The following is a 25,040-nucleotide window of genomic DNA, read 5'->3' on the forward strand; positions in this document are numbered from 1 at the left end:
ACGTGGGACGTCATCACGTCGCCGTGCGTGGCGGGTGGGCCGTTGTGTAGTAGCCGCCCGCATTGTTGTTTGGGGGGGGAAGGAGAAGCCCTGCGAGCGGCTGCTCATCGTCTGTGGGGGAAGAGAGGGATCGCTCCTGCTTTTGAATGGCTTTAAAAACTGTTTTCCCCCCGCGGATCGCGCTCCGGGAACCGTAGCCTCGGCGTCCACGGCTCACCCGTGTTTTCCGTGAGTCCGGATTCAGCGGTGAGAGCTGCAACTGCGAGCCGTGGATGATATTCTGTGTGCGGAATCACAGCCGCCGAGCAGGCCGGGTCGCCATTACTTTCTGGAGCTGCTGTTTCTGCTGCTGCCGCTGCCGTCTCTGTTACCAGCAGCCTGAAGCGACGGGGCTACGAGGTAGTTACTGCGCTGAGAGAACAGCCATTGCATTTACAGCTGCTTAAAATACATGTTTGCTTTAATATAGGAAAATATGTTGGATATAGACGCACAGGTTCAGGTTCAGGTCTGCTTATGGTGGAGAGGGGAGAACCTCTTCGAGGGTCTCCACAAATCTGTTTCTGTGCTTATGTTGTGAAGGACGCCATTATTTTCTGATATAGATTATTAGCTAGAATATAATCGTGTGCTGCTGTCTCTTTCTCTCTTTTTCCGTGTTGTCTCCATTTTTTTCCGTTGTTTCTTAGACAAAAATCGATGGAAAGGAAATGCAGTACAGTCTGAACCGAGCAACCGAGTCTTACTGAGATAAATACGGTTAAAGGTTTGGGGGTTTTAGTGTTTCCCCGCCCCCACCATTACTACCACAACACCCATTACAACACCCACTTTGTGGTGAGAGAAACAGTGAAACACAGTCAAAAGCTGTCAGAGCACCAAGGAAGCGCTGTCTGCCTGTCTTGCATGCTCATTTCGTCTCCTCCTTATGACTTTATGCTGTTAGGCCCCTGTTTAGGCTTCTGTAGCCAGGCTGTGTTTGTGTCAAGGTTATTGCTAAGGAAATGAATGGGCCTTCATTCATTCCTATGTTCTCTGCAGCTTCAGAAGGAGGGCTTTAGTGCTTCAGGGAACTTTAAAACTAACTTCAGGACTGGGTTTCTGCAGCTGGCTGTCATTTAATAAAAAACAGTAGCTGGCCCACAACAGTCTTTCTAAGTCCATGGTCCTCAAGACCCACTCACCTGCACATTTTGGGGCTTTCCCTGTTTCAATATACCTGCTTTAACTCATTAATTGGTAAGTTTTAATCAGCTGATTAGTTGATTAAGCATGTTTGAAGCAAGGAACTGCTATAAAGTTCAGGCCGATGGGACTTCAGCAACAGGATTGAGGGACATTAGCTTACAGAATCAAAAATGGACCAACTGCAGCCCATGTTAAGCTCTCCTGGCAGCAGTAATTAGACTAAACAGGTGAAATTAGTAGTTGGAGCTAAAGTCTGCTGGAAGTTAGCCCTCCTGTTGTAGGACTGATGATCCCTGATCTAGACCTGTGAAATTGCACTGGGAACCTTTATTGTAAATTTGACATTGCACTCATTTTTCTCCTTTTGTACACTTTGTAGTAGATGTTGGAGTATTAAGAATGTAAAGGTTCTTTACTAGTTCCCTCGCAAGTCTGTTAAAAACATGGTTCTTCTATGGCATTATTTAAAGAACTGTTGGATGATCCTAGCTATATTGCTTTAGGGAACTCCAATCTAACTAGGTTCCTGCAGCTGTCTGTCATTTAATAAAAACAATAGCTGGTCTACAGCAGTACTTCTTAGTTGTGGTCCTCAAGATATGCTGTCCTGAGTGAGTTTTATTCAGCTGATTAGTTGATAAATGTTTGGAGGCTGAGAAACATTGGTCTACAAAACAAAGATTGGACTTTAGGCAGCAAACCCCCAGTCAAACCCCAGTCCATATCAAGCTCTCCAGGTGACAGTAATTGGTTGCAACTGGTGGAATTAATTAGTGGTTGGAGCTAAGGTCAGCTGGATGGTGGCTCTCTAGTAGTAAGGTCGGTGACCCCTAATCTAGACCAGTTTGTTCCCAAGTGGTCGAATAAACTTGCCCTGGGTGCACTTATTTAAAGATTTGTGATTGCACTCATGTCCTCTTTTTTGAAGAGTTTGTAGTAGATTTTGGAGTATAAAAAAACGTGAAGTCTGATAGAAAGAATGCAAAGGTTCTTAGCTTTGTACAAGTCTCTTATACATTTCTGTTACAAATATGGTCCTTTTTTGCAAGCAAACTGAAGTGGTTGTTTTTATGCATCACTTAAGGAACTGTTCAAAATGTATAAATCCTAGGTCATGCTGCTTTAGGGAACTCAAAACTAACTTCAGGGCTGGTGTCCAGCAGCTGGCTGTCACGTATAAAGCAGTGCCTGTCCTACAGCATGGTTTCTCAACTTTGCTCCAGGTCCAATGCACACTTGAGTGTTTTCCCTGCTTTATCACACCCTCTTTAACTCAATGATGGGTCAATTTTAATCAGATGATTAGCTGGTTCAAGTTTTCCTTCTGTAGGCAATGACTACACATTTGTCTCAAATCTAACATAACTGATCAATCTCTCCTGGAGGAAATAAATAAGACAGATCAGGTGGTATTGATTAGTGGTTGGAGCTTAAGTCACCTAGTGGTGGTGAAGAGCATTTGCAGGGGGTGCTTTTGGGTGCAGAAGACTTGTATTGCACTTATGTCCCCTTTTTTGACGATTCTTATATGTAAGAGTGTAAATGTAAAGGATCCCTCAGACCATCTCACAATTCCTTCAGATATGGTTCTTCAATGGCATTGATCAAAAACAGTTCAAACCCATGTTCATGCTCTTACTCCATTAGCCAAAGAAAGCACAAACTGGCAAAACTCTCTCTGGGTGGGTAGATGAGCTTGACCATCAAGTACAAGTTTAGAATGTAACAACTGAAACCTTCCAACACTTAACACAGGAAATGTAGAATGTTTCTGCATCAACGGATGCTTGTTAAGCTTTGCAGGAGCTCAGCTGTTTTGAGCTTAAAAAAGCAAGTAAGGATGCAAAGAACTTTGGGGTTATCAGGGGAGCCAAGCATGTTTGCAGACCTGATAAGCTTATCAAGCAGTGGGCTTTATCAATCAGCTTCCACTGACACTCCATCTCTAACAGAAGGAATTGGAAGAACTTTTGTCCCACCACTGAACAGGGTACACCTGAGACTAGCTGTACTAAGACCTGATGAATTTAGATCAGCAGTTCTCAAACTGGTGGCCATTTATCATTAACTGATTTAGTCATATCTTTAAAGGGTGTGTATAATGAGAGAGAAAAAAACTGTAGTTTTTGTGAAAAACTATTTTGAAAAAAATAGTAAGGGAAAAAAACATTTCGGTACCAATCGTCTGATAGTGTTATTAAATGTAAATAAAGTTCAAACCCTAATAACGACCTCTTTCCCCTTTGCAGCTTTCTAAGGGTCCACCATGAGGAAGAGAGCACGGCATTATAGACCTCCTGCCCCGCAGAGGTCGCGGTCGCCCTCTCCCATCAAACCCTCCCCGAACCGGGAGACTCTCACCTATGCACAGGCACAGCGCATGGTGGACCTGGAGGTGGATGGCCGGGTGCACCGGATCAGCATCTTTGACAAGTTGGAGGTTGTTGCTGATGATGACCCCATGATCCAGGAGATGATGGAGTGCACCAGCAACAAGGAGAACACAGAGAAGCCTCAGCAGGCCCCGCTGCGCTCTGCACGTCTCAAAATCAGTCAGCAAAAGAAAAGTGCCGCTCTGAATGCACAGAAGCCTCAGGCACCTGTCTGCACACTCCCAGAGCCCAAGTTCCGCCCTGTGGAGTACAACCTGCCGGCAGTGCCACGGAGAAGCTCGCAGTACTACAAGTACGAGGAGAAGACTTCGGAGGAGCTGGATGAGGAGGTGGAGTACGACATGGACGAGGAGGACTACGCCTGGCTGGATCTGGTCAATGAGAAGAGAAAGAGTGAAGGTTTCAGCCAAGTGTCCCCCAACGTCTTTGAGTTCCTTGTGGATCGCTTTGAGAAGGAATCTTTTTTGGAGAGTCAGGGTCGGCAAGATCCACAGTCGCTGGTGGACGAGGATGCCGTGTGCTGCATCTGCATGGACGGGGAGTGTCTGGACAGCAATGCCATCCTCTTCTGTGACATGTGCAACCTGGCTGTGCATCAGGAGTGTTACGGAGTTCCGTACATCCCTGAAGGCCAGTGGCTGTGTCGCCATTGCCTGCAGTCTCCTTCCAAGCCTGCCGACTGCATCCTCTGCCCCAACAAAGGTGGTGCCGTGAAAAAGACTGAGGACGATCGCTGGGGTCACGTGGTCTGTGCCCTGTGGGTGCCTGAGGTGGGCTTCTCCAACACAGTCTTCATTGAGCCCATCGACGGAGTGGCAAACATCCCCCCTGCTCGCTGGAAACTCACCTGCTACCTCTGCAAGGAGAAGGGCGTCGGCGCCTGCATCCAGTGCCACAAAGCCAACTGTTACACCGCCTTCCACGTCAGCTGCGCACAAAAGGCCGGCCTCTTCATGAAGATGGAGCCCATCAAAGAAATGACTGAGGCCGGTGCTCCCACCTTCTCTGTGAAGAAGACGGCCTACTGTGGAGCCCACACTCCCAACGGCTCCGTCAGGAGACCCCTAACCATATACGACGACACCAAAAACCAAACCAAAAACGGATTCTGTCAGACAGCAGAAAAAAAGGGCATCCAAACGAGGCTGAAAAAGAAGCAGAAGAAAGCGAAGAGCAAGAAGACTGCAGAGCCGGTGCCAGCTGTGCCAGCAACGTCTGTGCCTAGTTTTCCAACTCAACGGTAAGTAAACTTTAGAGGATCTAAGGGGAACATCCCTGGATGTCCAGAGAATTGAATGTTAATTCAGACAAGTGTGAAGTTCCTAAATAAACCACCCAAAATCAATGTGCTTATTTATCCCCTAAATTCTCAGGCTTTTTATTAAGTTATCACAAATGCAAACTGGGTAAGATGTTTTTTTTAAACATCTACTTTAAATAGGATCTGATTTGTTTTACTCTTGGTATGGGCAGGTGTAAAAACAGTAATTGCACTTGGTTGTACACCAAAAAACCCAATTCAACCCAGAGCAAACCAACCTTAAGTGTGCAAATGCTCTTAGCATTTGTCTCATCATTGGGACCTTGCTAGATTGTGTTAGATTGACCATTACATTTTTTTCATTTTTTCCACAGGTTAAACGCAATCCTTAATCAAGTTTCTCTCCAGAAGAAGAAGGTATTCGTCGAGCTGGTCTTGAACTACTGGACCCTGAAGAGACAATCTCGGAACGGACTGCCGCTGATCAGACGACTTCACTCAAGTTTACAATCCCAGAAAAACACACGGCCTGTAAGTCCAGTCTTAATCCATTTTCCAGAACAGGAGTTAAGCCTAGTTGTAAACTGTATTTTCTTTTCCGTAGAAAATTTACATTTAACATTCAGCTACTTTTAAACACCCATTTCTAAAACAGATGTGCAAATACACCTCTGGGAAAAATAAGAGACCACTCTCCCAAATTACAAATATAAATATTGTCATTTAGAACATTTATGAGCTGAAAAAGAGAAATTGCTGAAGTAACCAAAAAGCAGAGCCTTCAGACCTCAAATAATGCAAAACAAGTTCATATTCATAATAGTTCAGAAATCTATATTTCGTGAAATAATCCTGGTTTTTATTCACAGTTTTATGCATCTTGGCATGTTCTCCTCCACCAGTCTTACACACTGCTTTTGGATAACTTTATGCTACTCCTGGTGCAAAAAATCAAGCAGTTCAGTTTGGTTTGATGGCTTGTGATTATCCATCTTCCTCTTGATTGTATTCCAGAGGTTTTCAATGTGGTAAAATTAAAGAAACCAAGTGGTCTCTTATTTTTTTTTTATTCCAGAGCTGTATACACACAATGTGTCTAGTCCATGTAGGAGAGAAATGCCAATAAACAAGATGCCAATAAACAAAAATCTCTGGAGCAAATTAACATTAACATTTTGGTTCCATTTGTAATGCCAGACTTGAACCCAAGGGGTAAAAAACCCAGCATTGAGCTGTGGAGCAGTGAAAGTGTTTTCTGCAATGATGGTGCTCCATCCAGTTCTTTTAAAAGAGATGAATAGAGGATGATGTGGGGTGGTGTGGTGATTATCCCCTGCCCCTACTTCACCAACATTTATATAATTGCTCATTGCAACCCGTTTAAAATAAGAGTCTTCCCTGGACAGTAGTAACAGTAATTCCAACAAAAGGTTCAATTTTGTGTATTTGCTTGACAAATCATATAGTGGATTAAAACATTGAGTGATAATTTGTGTCACACTTTGTGGTTTGTCTTTCCAGAGGCACAGTGAGGAGGAAAGCCGAGCACTGAAGGAGCAGCTCAAGGAGTGGCATCGTTTGAGGCATGACCTTGAGAGAGCCCGGCTGCTGCTGGAGCTCATCAGAAAAAGAGAGAAGCTCAAAAGGGAGGAGGTAATGGCATCGATCAAGCTTTCAGTTGCTTCTGATGATTTAAGGGGTGTAATGTTTCACACAGTTCACCTAAAATTCATACTAACTAATGGTCCATGGGACAAAAGTATGGGAATTGATCATAAAGTGCCAGCTCAGGGGACTGCTTGAGACTGTCCGCACCTGTATAAGTTGTGAGGTATTATTTTTTTTTTAAATGAGGTTGACCAGTGGCCAGCATACTCATGGCAAGGCAATGTGGATTATTAATGTTAATAATTTTAATGGGAGCAATGCCAGAAATTGGGTGCCTGGTGAATGGAACATTCTATTTCTCATGTCATGTTGTGCATCCATTTAGCATTTTTCGGTCCATAGTGTCATTTTATACCAAGAATACGTCATAGAAGGCATTACCACCCACAGTGGACAGCGCTGTGATTGGTAATGATCACAACCCCTAAAACTAATTATTCTCATAATTGAACCTTTTGGGAAACCACACAGTAACATTTTACTAATGTAAAATAGTTTATAAAATTGACAAATATGACTTGTGCAACTTGTTCACATGTAAACACAACTATGAATTTCCAAACTGAATAATAAACCTAAACTTCTGTGTGTGTTTAGTGTATGTTATCCTTCTAAAAAGCGAAATAGACTACTATGTAATTCATATTTTGTCTGACCCTTTCCACAGATGAAGCTGCAGCAGTCGATGCTCGAGATTCAGCTTACTCCATTCACCATTCTGTTAAGGTCTGTGTTGGAACAACTGCAGGAAAAAGACCAGGCCAGGATCTTTGCAGAGCCTGTTAGCATCACAGAGGTAGGAATGAAAATGTGCACATACACAACACAGGCCTGTGGTTTGTTTACATAGTAGCTGTACAAATTGGATTTAATGTAGATGTTGGTTTGTTCTAAAATTCCCACTGTCATGTAGATAAACAATTCTTGCATTTCTTGCTCCTTAGTACTCCCTACAGTCAGAGAATGGAAGTCACACTTTAAGTCACCTAAAGGGAAAGCTTTACACATGCATTTCTGGACAAGCTGAGAGATACCCAAGCATGTGGACTGGAATAATTAGACAAATATGACTTGTGCAACTTGTTCACATGTGAACACAACTATGAATTTCTTACAAGCATAGTCCTTGTCCTTTTCCAAAGCATTATAGTTCAGTATGCTCTTTTTGTTAAAGAGTAAAAATGCTACATAATGCTGCTTTAATCTGTGACAACTGGATGGGTCAATTTTAACACTCCAGGTAAAGTGAGTGTTTTTGCTCACACAAAAGCAGATCTGACTACAGCAAACTGATTTTTTTTAATTTTATTATTATTATTGTTATTATTATTATTATTATTATTATTATTATTATTATTATTATTTTTTTTTTTTTTTTTTTTGCAGTAGCAGAACTGCAAGCCTCGACAGCAGAAAGCTGCAAGTACATATATTTTCCCCCCGCTCCTCCAGCTGCAATATCCGTCCCAGTTGCTTTCCCAGTTTAAAATCCCCAATATTGCTGACCTAGCTGCTTAGGAGTCCAGGCATTAGCAACTTTTTTTCAGCTATACTGTGCAAAAAGGAGCATCTTGTAGTTTTATAATTGCAGACAGTAATGATTAGACAGAAATCCTTTTTATGCTTAATTATCCCCCTTTAATGCACAGTGACTGACAGGGTAGTGGTGTGTAAGTGTGTGTGTTGTGCTGGTATGAGTGGATCAGACACAGCAGTGCTGCTGGAGTTTTTAAACCTCTCATCGTTACTGCTGATAGGGGTGAGAATCTCTGTGTATGGTGATTCGATTCCGACCACGACTCCACGCAGAAAAAGGGAGCTGGGTATATAGCTTGCTGTACAGTGTCTTAGAGTGCCTTCTACGGTGGCCAAGAAGACACACAATGCAATATGCGGTACACTCTGGAGTAGAAGAAAATAAAACCTAAACACATTTTAAACTCGATTTTTGGGCATTTTGAATTGCTTCAGAATTGCCAGGACTAGGAATCACAATCCGTTTCAGAATACATTATTTTCAGCACTCCTAACTGCTGAACTGAGAATAGTCCACTTTGGCCCAATCCCATTTCACCCCTTGGCCCTACCACTTACCATTCTTTTCTAGTGTAAACCATGCCCTGTCCCCCTAAGAATTGGGACAACCCTTCAAGCACCCGATACGTCATCAGAATCGCTAAAGTTCAGTAACCTAGCTTTCTGCTGGTAAACTAGTTCATTGTAGGGTATCTTATCTTTCTTCAGAAAGGGGGCTGGTGGTGCAGAAATTATTAATTATTATTATTACTAATTATTATTGTCAATTTCTTGATGTGATGAGAAGCTGAAATTAGGATTGATTTTTTTATTTTTATTAAATTTTTCAGTTCCGCCTTAAATGCTGCATCCCCTGCTGTTTATTGCACCATTTAAGGTGGAATGGGAAAGTTAGCTAACTAGCTAGCTACTGAGACAAACTACTAGTGATTCTTTTTTTAATGCTTGTTGTGAAGAATTCGACCATAAAACATTGAAACTACACATTAAATTATGGTAAAATAGTGCTAAACGTCACCTTTAACGCAGAAAATACTTACATTTGTGGTTCTTTGGTCGCTTGTTCCGCCATCTTACCAGTGATTCAACCTAACACGAATCAGGACACCCCTACCCCTTGTCGTGCACATGCAAAACAGAAGGGTAGGGATAAAGGATGAAATGGGATTGGGCCTTACAGTGTCCTGTGGGCAGCGTCCGATGACTACTGGCTAAGGACTAGAGGATGAGCAACAGATGAACTTCTCTCTTCAACTTTACATATGTGTGGTGGAGCAGCTAGGTAGGAGTGTCTAATAGAGTGGAGATTAGTGAGTAAACACAGTGTTTAAAAACTCCAGCAGCACTGCTGTGTCTGATCCACTCATACCAGCACAAAACACACTAACACCTCACACACCACCACCCTGCCTGTGTCAGAGAAACAGAAGGGCTATAGTTACAAAGCAACAAAGTCCAAAGTGCTCCTATATGCTCAGTGGAGCAGAAAAAAATTAAAGGGATTTTATAAACAAGAAGGTGGTCAATGTAAACTTGAATTGAAGGCACTCTATTGACTGGAGTCTGCTTTTTCCTTGCAGGTGCCTGATTACCTGGACCACATTAAGCACCCCATGGACTTCTCTACCATGAGGACCCGTATAGACGCACAATACTACAGGAATATTGATGAGTTTGAGGCTGATTTTAATCTCATTATAGCAAACTGCATGAAATACAACGCCAAGGATACCTATTTCCACCGTGCTGCTGTCAGACTGAGGGACCAGGGCGGGGCCTTGCTCAGGAAGACGAGGCGGCAGATCGAGTGCATCGGCTTCGATTCTGATAGCGGCATGCATACAACTGACGTTCCTAATGTTGAGGCACCTGCTCATTTCTCCTGGGAAGAAGGTACACAAACATGTTAAAACAATAGCACAAAACACTTGTACTACAGAATCAAACCTACCACATTAAGGGTTGTATCAGTATAAAAGTTTTCATTCATTTAAGGTTCACTGAAACTGATAATAATCATGATATTGAGAGGACAAGTTGTGGAGCCTCAAAATGGTTGTCATGTTGTAGAAGAAACACTTTTTGTTTCCCTAAAGAACCAGTAAAAAAGTATTCATAATGTATCTTTAAATTATTAAAAAAAAAATGTTTTCACACTATTTTTGAAATATTAAATAATTTTACTATATATATATTTTTTTACATGCAACAAGCTTTTTATTTGTAAAAGTATATCCTCCTTGTCAAGCACAAACCTTTTTTCGCAAAAATATAACTTTACAGGAGAAAGAAAAAACATAACTGTTACTATACAGAAAACTTATTACAATCATTATGGAGCTTTCCTATATGTCCGTTTTATCTTTAACTAATAAACACAGTATAGGACAAATACTAAATTAAAAAATATACAGCTCTGGAAAAAAAATTAAGAGACCACTTCAGTTTCTGAATCAGTTTCTCTGATTTTGCTCTCATATGTTTAAGTAAAATGAACATTTGTTTTATTCTAGAAACTACGAACAACATTTCTCCCAAATTCCAAATAAAAATATTATAATTTAGCACATTTATTTGCTAAAAATGAGAAATGTCTGAAATAAGAAAAGCTTTCAGACCTCAAATAATGCAAAGAAAACACGTTCAACAAAAGAGTTCAGAAATCAATATTTGGTGGAATAACCCTGGTTTTTAATCACAGTTTTCATGCATCTTGGCATGTGCAAGACTCTTCCACCAGTCTTACACACTGCTTTTGGATAACTTTGTTACTCCTGGTGCCAAATGTAAACGGTTCAACTTGGTTTGATGGCTTTTGATCATCTATCTTCCTCTTTAATGAGGGGAATAGAAACTCAAGCATTTTGTTTTCTCCATCAGTGGACCGGTTGCTGATCCCAGCCAATCGGCAGCACATGTCGCTTGACGAGCAGCTCAAAGAGCTACTGGAGAAGCTGGACCTGACAACGGCCATGAAGACCAGTCCCTCTCGCAGCAAACGACTGAAGTTGCTGAGGAAGGCCATTAGTGACGTGAGGATGGAGATGAGTCTGAGGAGCGGTCGAACACTCTCGTCTGAGCAGAGGAAAACAGCAGTGGAGCCTTCAGTAGGCTTTAACTCGGCTGAAGAAGGTTGGATGTGTTGCAATACAGTTTAAATAGTTGTTGTCATTCAAGAACCTTGTAAAAATAAGTACTGTATTTTTGGCACTATAAAGCACACTTTATACTCCAAAAATCTTCAGTGCACCTTATTATCCAGTGCATTTTATGTAATCATTTTACATGTCAGGTAATTTGCAGTAACGCCACTCCGCTGAAGTACAACGTTATATAGGAGTTTCAGTTTACTTCTCCAGCCGTATTAGCTTTAGCCGTTAAACGTGCTACGTGTTAGATCTTTGGCCATCCAGAGGTGAGTATTATTGGCCTGTACCTTGCTGCTAACCCTGGCTAGCACTGCTGGAGCAGCATTAGCATTTGCCACTAGCCACGCTAGCTCTATTGCTGTCCAAAGGCGAGTGTATTGGTCTGTAAGCTGCACGTTTACCATGTTAAAACAAGCTAGATGTGATGAACTGCTAGCTAATTTCGTCCTGGTCTACCAGAACACTCAGGATTCCTCAGTGTCTCAGCTCTGTCGGGTGGCATTAGCCGCTAACTGCTAGTGGTTAGCCACTAATGATGATGCTCTAGATTTAGTGTAAATCTTAAAATCTAAGCTTACTGTAAATACATGGAAATGCTTTACTTTCCCAAATAAACAGTTTTCAGGAGAGAAATCTGTGTAGATTTACATCCAGTGCTTTTTGTATTTTTTCTTTTGTTTACTTAGCTTAGGTTTACAGGTCTCGCCACCCAGCGGTGAGACCTGCTGAATTAGAAGGAAAACTTGGCATTACCCCTGTTCCTACTAATAGTTAGTAGTGTAGCATAAAATGTGCCCTATAATCTGATGGTACTTATGTATGAAAATAGACCAGAAAAACATTGTTAATTGATTGTGCGTCTTATAGTAAGTATGTGACTTAGGTTGGGTCAAAATGCTCATATATTTTGTTTTACAAGACTATTTACCACCCTGTTGTTTTGCTTCAGAATAAGAAATGCATGAACACTAATACTGGTTGTCTTTTTCACAGGTGACAAATCAGCTCCTCCAAAACTGGAACCCTCAGACTCGCACATCCTCCTCCCAAACACAGACGGCCCCTCTGAGCCCCCTACGCTGAAGCCCATCGAGCCGTGCTCAGATCAGCACCGACCGCGCAAACCCGACAGACACCTGGACGCCTTCCCATCCCGCAAAGAAAACCTGAACGGACACTCGCGAGGCCGGCTGCTGCTCGATGATGGCGACGTCAGTGTGGTTGCCACATCTACCCTGGCCGAGCCGTCCGGTCCGGTAAACAGACGGACGTCCATACTTTTCCGTAAGTCTAAAAGTTCGAGCCCCCAGAAGGCCATGCGGGGTGGTGAAGCACAGGCTGAGTGTCCTCAGCTGGGCGCCAAGACCTTCTTGTCTGTGGTGATCCCTCGTCTGGAGACCCTGCTCCACACCAAGAAGAGAACGCGCAGTGCCAGCAGGGGCAGCGAAGGGGAAGAGGATTTGCCCACCAAACGGCTTAACACTGGTACTGCCGAAGCGCAGCATAAAGAGCAGAATCCAAACCTAACTAACTTACTTCACTGTGCAAAAGTCTTAAATCACCGGAGAAAACGAAAAAATATGTTAAGCTTATTCTTATTAATAATATGTTTTTTTTAATACAATGTACATAGATGTTATAGATGTATGTTACGCTTATTATTATTATTTTTTTTTAATACAATGTACATAGATGTACATAGTTGTACAAATAGATGTACCCAGAAGGAAGTGTCAGATTGCAGTGCTATTCATAAGTACGATAGAAGGTAGGAGGTTACCAGGAACAATACTGTGGGATTGGTACTGTTGAACAATATGAGAAACTATTGATCATGTGTTTTGAGCTACACATACAGAAGTAGTGTAACGTGTGTATTGTAGCGTGCCATATGTCTTATCATCTGAGTTGTAGAGGTTCCTAATGTTTTCTGCAGTAATCCATTGCATGTTGCTCCAGTATTTAGCAGATTTTGGTGGTAATTAAGTTAAGTTAAGCTTAGTTAACAAAAAAGTAATTCTTAAAAATATATATATATTTTAAGGTCAAATGTACGCTGGATGCTAATATACATAGATTTCTCTTCTGACAACTTTTTATTTGGGTGAGTAAATTGCTTCCGTTTATTTACAGTAATTTTAAGATTTTTTCCAGATTTTCACTTAAGCTGGGTGCAGTAGTATTAGCACCCCCCCAACCCCTGTTTATTAATATTTAATAATTTCGTCTCTTGTGATTTGCTCTCTAGTAAATTTGCTCATAATGCTGACTCAAATCTCCTCAGCTGGCTTAAGACTGCTGCACAGTGCTGTAAATGGATGGCATGCAGTGCATTGTTTTGATAGCCTTAGATCTTCTTTTAAAAGAATGAACAGATTTGGTTTGAGTTGAGAAAAGAGAGACTGATTTAAAGGAAAAGGACATGAAATGAAAGTGTAGTGTTCAGGCTTTAGCTGACTCGCAGGCTGCAGTTTGTTTCCCCTCAGGCCTGTTCTGTGATGCTCACCGCAGGTTCTGTTCTGCATGTTAACTCTCTCTCTCTCTCTCTCTCTCTCTCTCTCTCTCTCTCTCTCTCTCTCTCTCTCTCTATCTCTCTCTCGCTCTCTTGTTCTCTCTTTCTCAGGCCTGTCGAACGGGTTTGTTCTGGAGCAGCAGAAAAAGTTGAGTCCCAGCAGGAAGCAGGAGCCTCGCCGCAGGTGTGCTTCAGAATCCAGCATCTCCTCCAGCGGCAGTCTGCTGGGTACAGCCAGGTACGCACGCACGCACCACACACACACACACACACACACACACACACACACACACACACACACACACACACACACTGGCTGAAAAGTCCTGTAAAGATTCTGGTTCTGGTTAGGCAAAGAAGTTAAATCAACTTGTTCACCTGTTACCTTTTTAAATGGCAGCAGCATTCACTGTTGAGAGCGGAGCACACCCTAGTGGCAGATAATGAACTGTGCACTCGGTATACAGTCTGTTTACATGTGCATTCTAACTAGTACTACACAATATTTCTAACAATGCAATAAATTTTTTTGATCTGTAATATAAATTTAAATGTTAACCACTATTTTACAAAATCAATTATTTTGGGCAGATATTATCTGCTTTTGAAAGATATGGAATGGAAAATACAATAGTAAATACAAAAGTACAATAGAAAATAACTGAATTATCTTGATGAATACAATATAAGAGAAAACTGAAGAGTTTTTCTGTTCAATTATTGTCTGTAGTAATAATTTATTTTTATTAGTTTATTATTATTAACTCTATTGTTATTAACACCAGAGGTTCTATGCACCCGTTGAAACTTCATCTTTGCCGAATATAAAACAAATATTTCAGCTTCAGTCCTGGAACTTGAGGCCCATTGCACATTTTAATGCTTTTCCTGCTTTAACACACCCATTTTAACTCAACAACAGGATGTTGTTTAGCTGAATTATGGATCAGAAAAGTTGGGAGCAGAGAAAACACTAAAATGTTTAGAGAAGTGGGCTTAAAGGATTTTCCATAAATGTGTTCAAGCGTCAGTAATATTTATATTTATTTTTTTTTATATTTCATATATTTATATATTCGCAACATATTCACAGTAAACACTGAAACTGACACGAAGACTGGAATGATAATGCTATAATGCTATATGTTTGGACTATAGCCAATCCATTAGTCTGTTTCAATATTCCTTGATATAATTTCTTACTTAATGATGTTTTGAGCACTGTGTACTTTATATCCTTCATACTTAGTCCTCCTTCATTATCTAGATGTGCAGAGCTGTGCATTACCTGGATGATGGGCTGAGCCAAATATAGACATTGCTTCTATTTCTATAGTTTCCTGCAGGGCCAGATCTGTCTGGGGAAAACATATGTCCACTGTCTGCAGTTGAGTGGAAGAAATTAGATTTTCACTGAGCTTAGAGGGTTTTGCATTTAAACCTCTGTGGTTAGCAGCATGCAGTCAGCTACATGATGGCTAAAACAACAAATACTAAAATATTTATTGTTAAGGATGTAACAATATCTGAAATTTGATATTCAGTACCGGTGTTGATCTAAAAACAAAATTACTAAATTAATAAAAAACTATAATGAAAAGCTAGCTTGTTTCAGAATATGATAAGCAATATTATTTTGTTTTATGGTGCCATAACGTTTTTACTGCAATGCCTAGCTGTCTAAAATCTTAACGAAAAATGCAAACAGTCATTATAAATGCAAAAATGCAAGTACATTGATACAAAATATTAATTTTAAAATGTTTTATGGAGCCTTTAAATACATTAAGCAATCAATACTGACTGATGCTGTAGTCTTGGCTCCTTTCAGTAGCATAGAAAACAGATACTGTTATATTTGATATCTACTTGTTACTAAAGTATAGGTTCTTGTAGCATATATTGTGCACACAGCTTGTATAATCTAGTTAGGCCTGTCACAATAATAACTAATTTTCTGGGCTTTACATGGAAAAAGTAAAAAGTGGTTTTGTTGTGTCTTGCGTTCAAACAGAAGTAACAGATAATCCCTGTACTGCCTTATTTAAACACTGTGAAAGACGACAGCAGCAGTAAAACTTTTATTGTTACTGTTAGAATTGTTTCAGGTAAAACAGATGCAAGTAAACACATCAGGCAATAACAAGTCAGATAAAACTTACTGACATTCATGTAATGTACGATAAGTCAATAATCTAATTGTCGCAACAGGCTTATTGACAATGTAATAGGACTATCTGCAGTAGATAAATCCTATTAGTTCCATAGTGTAAAAGTATGAAATGCCATTTGTTGCCTTGTTCTAACTCTTAGTATGTAAAATACAAGTCTCATATATTAAAATTCTTCACTGACTGTGAATCTCTTGTACATCACACAACCTCCTGTGTGTGTATATATAGAGAGATGTCCAGTACATCATATATCATACATTTATCTGCTGTAGTACAGCTTCGTCAGCAGTTTCATGGTAATTGATGTAGACAGACTCGCTGTACTCATTTCAGAATGTAAAGCTGAATGTCTTCTTCCTCTCTGTAACATCAAAACCTTTCATTTGCTGATGTTGATTGGATGATGTGCAGAGACAGAGTCAGGTCAGTGTTTTAGCAAGACTGCAGCATGTGCACATACAGGAGACATAGAATTACTGTCAAGAGAAACCTCAGCAGATATGTCTTTTAATGTAGATTTAATGTAAGACGTTTAATTGCAAGTAAAGTTGGGTCAGTTCTGACATTAAATGATTTACCAGAGGTGGTTAATCCAGGTCCAAAAAGTAAAAATCATACGCCTGTCACGTTAACAGTTTTTTGCGAACAATTTTTTGTCCTATAAATTATTGCGATAAACAATATTGTTGCCTTTTTTTTCAGAGCACTAATTTGGCTCTAATAAAATGATAACATGATAAAGGAATGACCCCTTTTTAAGACAATAAACTTTACGTTTCTGTTCACACACTTGATTTTGGAACTGCACCAAATTTTGCGAAGTGCGGAGGCAGGGGAACCATGGGTCTGTCCTCACACCATGATGTGCAGCCCCGGTCTGTCCCAGCTGGCCCACATTGAACCGGCATAAACACCCTGCCTACGCTGATGGTGAATGGAAGGCTAAGGCAACATGAACCTAAGACACTAAAGTACTGCCGTACTGGGCCGTTATTATGTTTCTTTAAGTAAGTTTTGTGTGTTGATGAAAGGCATTTTTCCTAATAAAGGTACGTTTTAAGTTAATTCACTCCCTGCGTCTCCGTCTCTCTGTGCTTTCGCACTACCGGGTCACTGCAGCCACACACACAGTCACAAAATATGTTAAGTGCATTTTGTAAGTGCACACACAATGGACGATATCACGATTATTAAAATGATTGAAGTCATGTCAATTTATTGAACGATAAGTCGATAATGGCCTAAATCCTCACTTTCTGTATATATTGTTGTAGGATGTATTTTAATGAACAATATTATTGTAATTTAAAGATACCTTTATGCCAATAATGATTAAACCTGTGACCTATTGAAGTCACATTCTCAGTGGTGTTAAGTACACAGAAGCTCTGGTTCAATCGGAGTCAGATAGCTGACTGACTGACTGACCATGTTTTTAATTAAATCATGCTGTCCAACACAGTGCAAAGCAGGCTTTTACACAGAAAAGCTAAAGTGATTTTGGTTTGTCTTGAATTTGAGTATAAGTTACAGATGTCTGTGTATTACTTGATTTAAACAAAGTAAAAGACTACAGCAGCAGCAAAACAGTTTTTGACGGAATGCTCATTTATTGTCTGATAAGTGGATAATGTAACTACCCAGACAGGCCTAAACAAATTCCAGGATTTAAGTGCCTGGCCAGCTCTGCTTTAGCCATCCAGCAACCCAGACAGTTAAAACAAAATCTAACTCTCCCTCTCCCTCCCTCTCTTTCTCTCTCTTCAGCAGCATTCCTCTGAGTTTCCCAAAGTGCGGAAAGGGGAAGCCGGCGCTCGTCCGGAGACACACTGTGGATGACAAAAGCGAACTCATCGCTTGCATAGAGACCGGTAACTTCGCTAAAGCTGCTAGACTCGCTGCTGGTGAGTAAGGTAGCTGGGCATGTGCCAGTGTTTTTACACCTTGTAATGAATGTGTGTGTGTGTGTGTGGGGGGGGGGGGGGGGGGGTGGGTGGGGGGGGTGGTAGCTGGACAAGTGCATAAATTGTTCATTAGAAGCAGTGTAATAATTGAAGGCATGCTTTTTCATCATCAGCATGTCATGGCCACTGTATGTTGATAGTTGGGTGTTCACTGTCTTATACACTGACATGCCACTTGTCAAGAACTAGAAATGTGTACCCTGACTTTTGCCATGTTCCACAGAAGCTGAACTCTGGTACATTTGTGTGGGGCGGTGCTACTTACCATCCACAAAATGGGCCCTCCAATTACAACCTTTTGAGAAGGATTGTAATGCACTTCCGATGCTTAATTTAAGGAATAAAAAAAAACTATATTTAAAAAGATCAAATTGTTTTTTTGCCATCCATTGGAGTAAATTGATGTTTTCATCAAAAGAGAGATCAGTAGGTCAATTTAATATATGCATCATCATAATGCAAATATCCAAATAATCATTCCAAATTAATTTAGAAGATAATAGTTAATCTGTTCTTGAGATAATGAAGTAATTTGAACGATGAACGTCTGATGACGTATCATCCATAATTGAGTCTTTATCTGCATCTTGTTTGGATATCTTAGTGCATTGTGTGTGAGAGTGTGATGTACAGAAGTTGCTGTAGTGTAATGTGGTGTGTTGTGCTGTGATGCTCTGCCGCTGTAGGCATGGCTCTACTGTTGTACTCTGTTTGCAGTGAACCCCCCTTTTATTAACCCTTTATTATCATTATTCCTGCTTCTGTAGAGGTTGGCAACAGCAATATATGGATGCCTGCTACTGCTGCAACTGTTGTTCTGGAACCTTTAAAACTAGTTTGGGCAAAATGTAGCGGATACCCCTCCTACCCTGCCTTGGTGAGTGTGAGCATGCCTGTGTATAAACTGACTGTCCCCTTTAACCCCCCATGCAGGAAGCTGAATGAAGAGAGTGACACCTGCCACACACATGCATACACACTTAGACTCATATGTAGTGTATGTACTATTGTAATGAGGATACTAATGCGATTTTGTGAATAAGCATGTCCTGCATTATTTTTAAGCTTGTGTATGAGTGAGATTTTGAGAATACAAAAATGTACTAGTTCCATGTAAAAGTATACTGTTAAAGAAAATATTTGGGAAAAATAACTTTTTAAATGCATTTATATTGTATGCACGCACATGTTTTTTGTTTGATATAAAATGCTCTCTGTACTTGTCTCACACAAAGTTGGGATGCACTGATACTGGAATTTTGGGCCTAGGCAATAGGGCTGTAAATAATATTAATAATAATAATAATAATAAAATAAATAAATACGAATATATTACAAAAATACTCTGGAATATCTTTATTATTTTAGAAATATTTTTGCTGTTTGTGGCAAAAGTAAAATTTACACTGTTCTCATTTCCCATTAAACATGTACAGATTATATCTGTCCAGTATAATTTATTTTACTTCAGTCATGAATATATGGAGTGCATTATTCGTATCATGTCGATCTAGTGAAAATAATATAGCTAAATAAATGTTTAGCTTAATTTTGTTGCAGCTGTGTATTCTTGAAATTATTTTTCTTTTTAATTCAGCGTTCAGAATACAAATAAATATTATGATGATATTTTAGGGCCATATCACCCACCCCTACTTGGCAAATACACATTTATTTATTTATTCATTTATTTATTTGTATTAACATGCTTGGCTATAGGTTCCTTTTTTATATTACCTTTTCTAATTATTTAAAAATAAATTGTCTTTATTGCTCATTTATTTATTTATGTTTATTAATTTGATATTTCTCTACATTTATTTTGTAATTAGCTATGTTAATTTATTAATTTACTTATCTGTATGCGCATTTGTAAAAAAAAGACTACTTACATAATAATTAACATTAAAGTATTATGTTATCAATTGGAGAATTTAAATCTCAATTTAAAAGTAATTTTAAGTAATTTAATAAAAAAAACAGGGTTATTCCACAAAATATTGATTTCTGAACTCATTACACTTTGAATAGGAACTTGTTTTCTTCACATTATTTGAGGTCTGAAAGATCTGCATATTTTTTGTCATTTCAGCCATTTCTCATTTTCTGCAAATAAATGCTCTAAATGACAAAAATGTATTTGGATTTGGGAGAAATGTTGTCTGTAGTTTATAGAATAAAACAACAATGTTCATTTTACTCAAACATATAACTATAAATAGCAAAATCAGAGAAACTGATTCAGAAACTGAAGGGGTCTCTTAATTTTTCCAGAGCTTTAGAGTATGTGGGGATGCCGATAAGCTATTGGGAAATAAAGCTTTTCTATATCCACTAGGTGGCAGCAGTGGTCTGCCTCTAAAGAGTTCAGCTGACCAGTTTAACCACTGTGTTCAGTAATAAACTCCTGTGTCTTTAATGGACTCCAGCTATTCGAGCACAGCTCGCTGCCTCCGTACTGCAGATCCCCTACGGTTTTCACTGGTTGAGTTTGTAACTGGTATAGTCTTGTTTCTTGTAGATAATCGACCCTCACATGCCCCGGGTGGGCTGCCATCACAACGGGGTGTCCATTCCAACCCCCCCTCTCGATGTGCTCAGGATCGGAGAGCAGATGCAGTACAAGTCCGAAGAGAAGCTCTTTCTCGTCCTCTTCTTCGACAACAAGCGCAGCTGGTGAGTTTTGAAAGGCCCTCAGTGCTCAGCCTTAATTGTCTGCATGCTGTTGTTTCTCCAGGCTGCTGAGACTTCTGAGAATAGCTGTCAATGTCAAGATATTAGAGTAGTAAAGAAGTACCAATGTAAATAAAAACAGAAAGAAAAGATTTGCACATTGAAAATACCTATATATTTTTTTACAATACAACAGAGAACACACATTAGGTGTTGAAAGTGAGATGTTTTATCATTTCATGTAAAAACATTAACTAATGTAGAACTTAATGGCAGCAACACATCTCAGAAGCGTTCGGAAATAAATAAGAAGGCTGGAAATGGTAACCAAGGGTACTAAAAATGATAATCGAAAAGGAAAAAACAGATAAAAAATAAATATAAATTAATGTTTTAGGGAAAGGTAGAATTGTGAAGAATTTTTATATTCTCTTATCTACAGTACGTAATATAATGAAGATTTAGAGGATCTGGAGAATCTCTGTGGGTATGGGACAGGCTGGGGCTAGAGTTTAGATTGAACTCTAAACTGAACTCGACGTGGCAACCAGGCAAGATAATGAAAACTTTTGGGGGCAGAAATCAGGAGGTACAGGCACTTATAACGTATAATTATAGTTAAAGGTCAGTTTCTAATGCTCTACTTACTAAATTAATGTCTGGTTTAAATCAGGCTCGGGCTCATTTTGACAGTCGGACAGAACATGCACAGGCTCGGCTTGAGTCAAGTCGGGGCTGGATTTTTTTTGGGCCCGATCTGAGCTCTAGCTGGTGGTCCACTTTTCTAGCTACATATTGATTATTTGATATCTGTGTAATTATTACCTTCTGGTGTATTTTCACACATAATGTGCTCCAGATTATTATGCGACACTAGTAAGGAACAGGGGTGTCTCACCATGTTTTCCTTCTTGATCAGCAGCCAGTGGTGAGACCTGTGAAACTGAGCTCATTTAATTCTAAAAAAATAAATAAATAAATAAACAAGTGCTGGATGTTAATCTACACAGAAAAAAACTGTTTATTTGGGTGAGCAAAGCGCATTCATTTATTTACAGTAACCTTAGCTTTGCAGATTTCAACTAAAGCTAACTGCGGTTAGCGAATAATGCCGCCCGACAGCGATACACTAAGGAACCCTCAGTGTTCCGGTTAGCCAGCTCAATATTAGCTAGCAGTTTTAACCGGTGTAGCTGTTTTTACACGGTAAACACACAGACTACAGGCCAATAATACTCACCTCTGAACAGCAAAAGAGCTATCGCTTAGCACGGTTAGCAGGCAATGCTGCTCCAGTCTCAAGTCTCTTTGCTGGAAAACTAAACTGAAACTCCTGTATATAACACTGTACTTCAGTGGCTTTACTGCTCCTTAAAACCTGTCTGGTAAAATACATACATAAGGTGCACTGGATTATAAGGCACACTGGTGATTTTTGGTAAAATTATAGAATATAAAGTGCACCATTATATTTCACAGTGTGAAAAATACAGTACACAGAATTGGCGTATTATTACCATGCTGCTTTTCGTGTTTAAGTACCATATTCTAACCATTGTCTATTTGATCTGCAGGCAATGGCTTCCTAAATCCAAAATGGTTCCTCTTGGGATCGACAAGACCATCGACAAGATCAAAACGATGGAGGGACGCACTTCTTCTATCCGCAAGGCCGTTCACGTTGCCTTTAACCGGGCGATGAACCACCTGAACCGAGTTCAGGACGAGCCCACCAGTGACCTTAGTGATATCGACTAGCCTCCTCTCTGTACAGCTCAGCGGACCTGGGCGGGGGCGGGGTTTCTAAAAGCCTTAGTATTCATCACGCCGGCCTGGCACTTACTCAGAGGTGTCTCTGGGGTGGTGTTACTCCAAACAGGATTTCTCAGTTTAGAAATTTGCAGTAATTGCAGTGACTAAATGTATGTCTTTTAATGTTGATTTGTTCTGATTAATTAACCATATCTCATTAAATCAAGCAAAGGAATAATATATATATAAAAAACAACACTTTCAGATTAAGGAAAAAACCTTAACTTTCAGTGGAAGTCTGAAATAATAATAATATATAAAAAAATATTTTTATTTTATTTCATTTTGGTACTTTTGTATTAGCCTATTCATTGAACAATTATGAATCACATTATGTTAAAGTAAAAACTGTACTGCATACATAGTAAAAAAGTGTACTATGTCATTAAACTATAACACAAACATTAACAAATTTGTGCAGCAAATTAAATGAAATGCTACTTGAATTATTAGTTAGCTAGATAACTTCAACCCAAAATGGACATTTGGACATTTCTGTTTGACTAGTCTCACTTTTGGTTTAGGTTTTCTTTTAGCTAAACTGAGAAATCCTGCCTTTAAGGCTAGAGATGTACTTGCTGTTTGGTCATGCCTTTACGTAGACAACCAGCTTCATCATGAATGTAACTGTTCACATATTTGCCTGTGTGCTACAGGCGTTACTGAGTGGAGGCCTCCACTTGCTGCAGTGGCAAGAACATATTATACAGGTTCAGGTAGCTGTTTTTTGAAGCTCTTAATCAGAGCCTGTCCATGGAGACCCTGCCCACTTCTAATTTCCTCTAGTTATATTAGATAATTACTGCAGAACTTCTACAGGGAGTGAATCCCCAATAAATGGATCTGAATAGCTAAATAGCTAAAAACACAAATGAAAATAGTGTTAGAAAAACGAAAACTCAAATTGTTTAATTTTAAAGAGTAGATTAATGTATTTTGCTTTAAAAAAAGCAAAGAAATCTATAACTGTGAGCTGATTGGCTGGATGCCAGAGTTCCTTTTTTTCTTTTTTAATCTTTGTCTGCACAGCTAAAACATTTGATATGGTTCTGTATTTTGGAAAATGAGAATTTTTCAGCATAAACATTTTGATTTGATTTGATTAATGCTCCATTAGAACCCATTACTTTTTGACTCACTCAATCCTTTAGTGTCTGTCTAACCTAGAATGCATTCTCCAATGGGTATTCTCCTCTCTAGAAGTTTTCTGATTACATTGATTCTGCTGAATGCTGCTCTGCCCCCTGGCATTTTTGTGTGTGTACTGCACCTCACATATATATATTGCGCACAACCAACACACCAAACTAATGCAGGCTATGCGAGGCAGCCATCATGCATACGTACGTGAACGCATACTTTACAGCAAGTACTTTTTTTCTAGCCTTAGTTTGAACCTGTCGCCTGTCTCCTCTCTGCTCTTCTTCGTCCTCCGCTCCGGCTGCTGCTGCTGTGTTGAATGTGTGGAGAGGTTCCAGCATTTCTTCCTCACTGTGCCGAGTGACCATCGAGTGACCGTCGCCGAGTGACTGCTGCCAACCCCACTGCCACTCGCCACGTCTCTCACTTAACTCTGCCTGGCGTTTTCATTTCCAGTTATTTAAGGAACTGTGTGTATATAACTGTAAATGACCCCATGCTAACTTATTCTGTAGAGTTACCGCAGTGGGTACTGTACATTTCATTTCTTTTTTATAGTAGTATTTATATTCCTTTTCTTTTTTTATTATTATTACTGGTTTGTTTATTTGACTAATTTGAACGTGAATTACCTTCAGCATCCCCTTGTCTTCCTCACTGATGCAGGAGAGAGAGAGAGAGAGAGAAAAAGAAAAAAAGAACGTGAATCATGTGATCATGTGAAGCTCAAGCTCAAGGAACGGATGTGAGATCAGGGCTTGAAAACAATGTGAGACTATTATTATTGTTATCCTTTTCTCTTTTTTTTCTTTATCTTTTTTTATTTTTATCATTTAAATTATTGAAGTTTATATTGCTTAAACTTCACTTTTGGTATTAAAAGTTTTTTGTAACCAATAATGTTTTTTACAACCGTTTTAGCGCTATTTTGTTCTGATATATTTATATAACTAAATATATATATATATATCTGTATTCTTCAGATTCACACACACAAAGTGGTGTTGTAATGGAAACTGAAAGTGCGTTGTTCTCATGAAACCAAAAGAAAAAACATGCTGCCCAGACATTTCCATTTTTATTTAGATTGTTTTACATTATTTTTTGTTAATGTATGTTCTGTTTTGTTTAATATATAATGCTGTTGTTTTTATTTGTTAATATAACAGTTTGGTTGTGTTTTTGGGACCTTCAAGATCATTGTGGAATAATGTGCCTGTATTTTTTTTTTTATTTATTGTGAAGAAATGGGTAAAAAGTGTCTGCATTGACTTTATATTCAGTGGGAAAGAAAGAATAGAGTATGTAGTCGTTTATGGCACATTCTGGCAGATCTCTTTTGGTTGCCTTTTGTTTTCTTATTATTTTGGTCTGTTTAGTGAGTTAACTCATTACATTCATTTAGTTGTTCACTGGGTAGCGAAGGGTAGATGTTTGGATATCTTTTTTATACATCATAGAAGTTTCTTTTTTGTTTGATAACAGAACGGTTGCTGGGATTTCTTTTTTCTTTGCATTTTTTTTATAGATACACTGATAATAAAACAGACAAAAGATATGAACCACAAAA

At 39.4% G+C, this 25,040-nt stretch overlaps 1 protein-coding gene across 4 annotated transcripts; it reads left to right on the forward strand.

Moving 5' to 3' along the window:
* Positions 1-58: 58 nt before the first annotated feature.
* Positions 59-25,040, forward strand: brd1a (bromodomain containing 1a). 4 transcript variants are annotated; one of them, XM_022671327.2, is made up of 13 exons: positions 59-399; positions 3,438-4,821; positions 5,217-5,373; positions 6,364-6,495; positions 7,178-7,306; positions 9,627-9,939; positions 10,927-11,178; positions 12,189-12,680; positions 13,819-13,945; positions 17,649-17,785; positions 18,613-18,722; positions 20,367-20,521; positions 22,093-25,040. In XM_022671327.2, exons 2-13 carry the CDS (start codon positions 3,455-3,457, stop codon positions 22,274-22,276), a joined length of 3,555 nt encoding a protein of 1,184 aa, XP_022527048.2. In that variant the 5' UTR covers positions 59-399; positions 3,438-3,454; the 3' UTR covers positions 22,277-25,040. The 4 variants fall into 4 exon arrangements, with proteins under 4 accessions (XP_022527048.2, XP_022527049.2, XP_022527052.2 ...); XM_022671328.2 differs by having other exon boundaries at positions 17,652-17,785; XM_022671329.2 differs by having other exon boundaries at positions 60-399; positions 12,189-12,479.

Source organism: Astyanax mexicanus, chromosome 2, assembly GCF_023375975.1.
Source record: "Astyanax mexicanus isolate ESR-SI-001 chromosome 2, AstMex3_surface, whole genome shotgun sequence".
NCBI lineage: Eukaryota > Metazoa > Chordata > Actinopteri > Characiformes > Acestrorhamphidae > Astyanax > Astyanax mexicanus.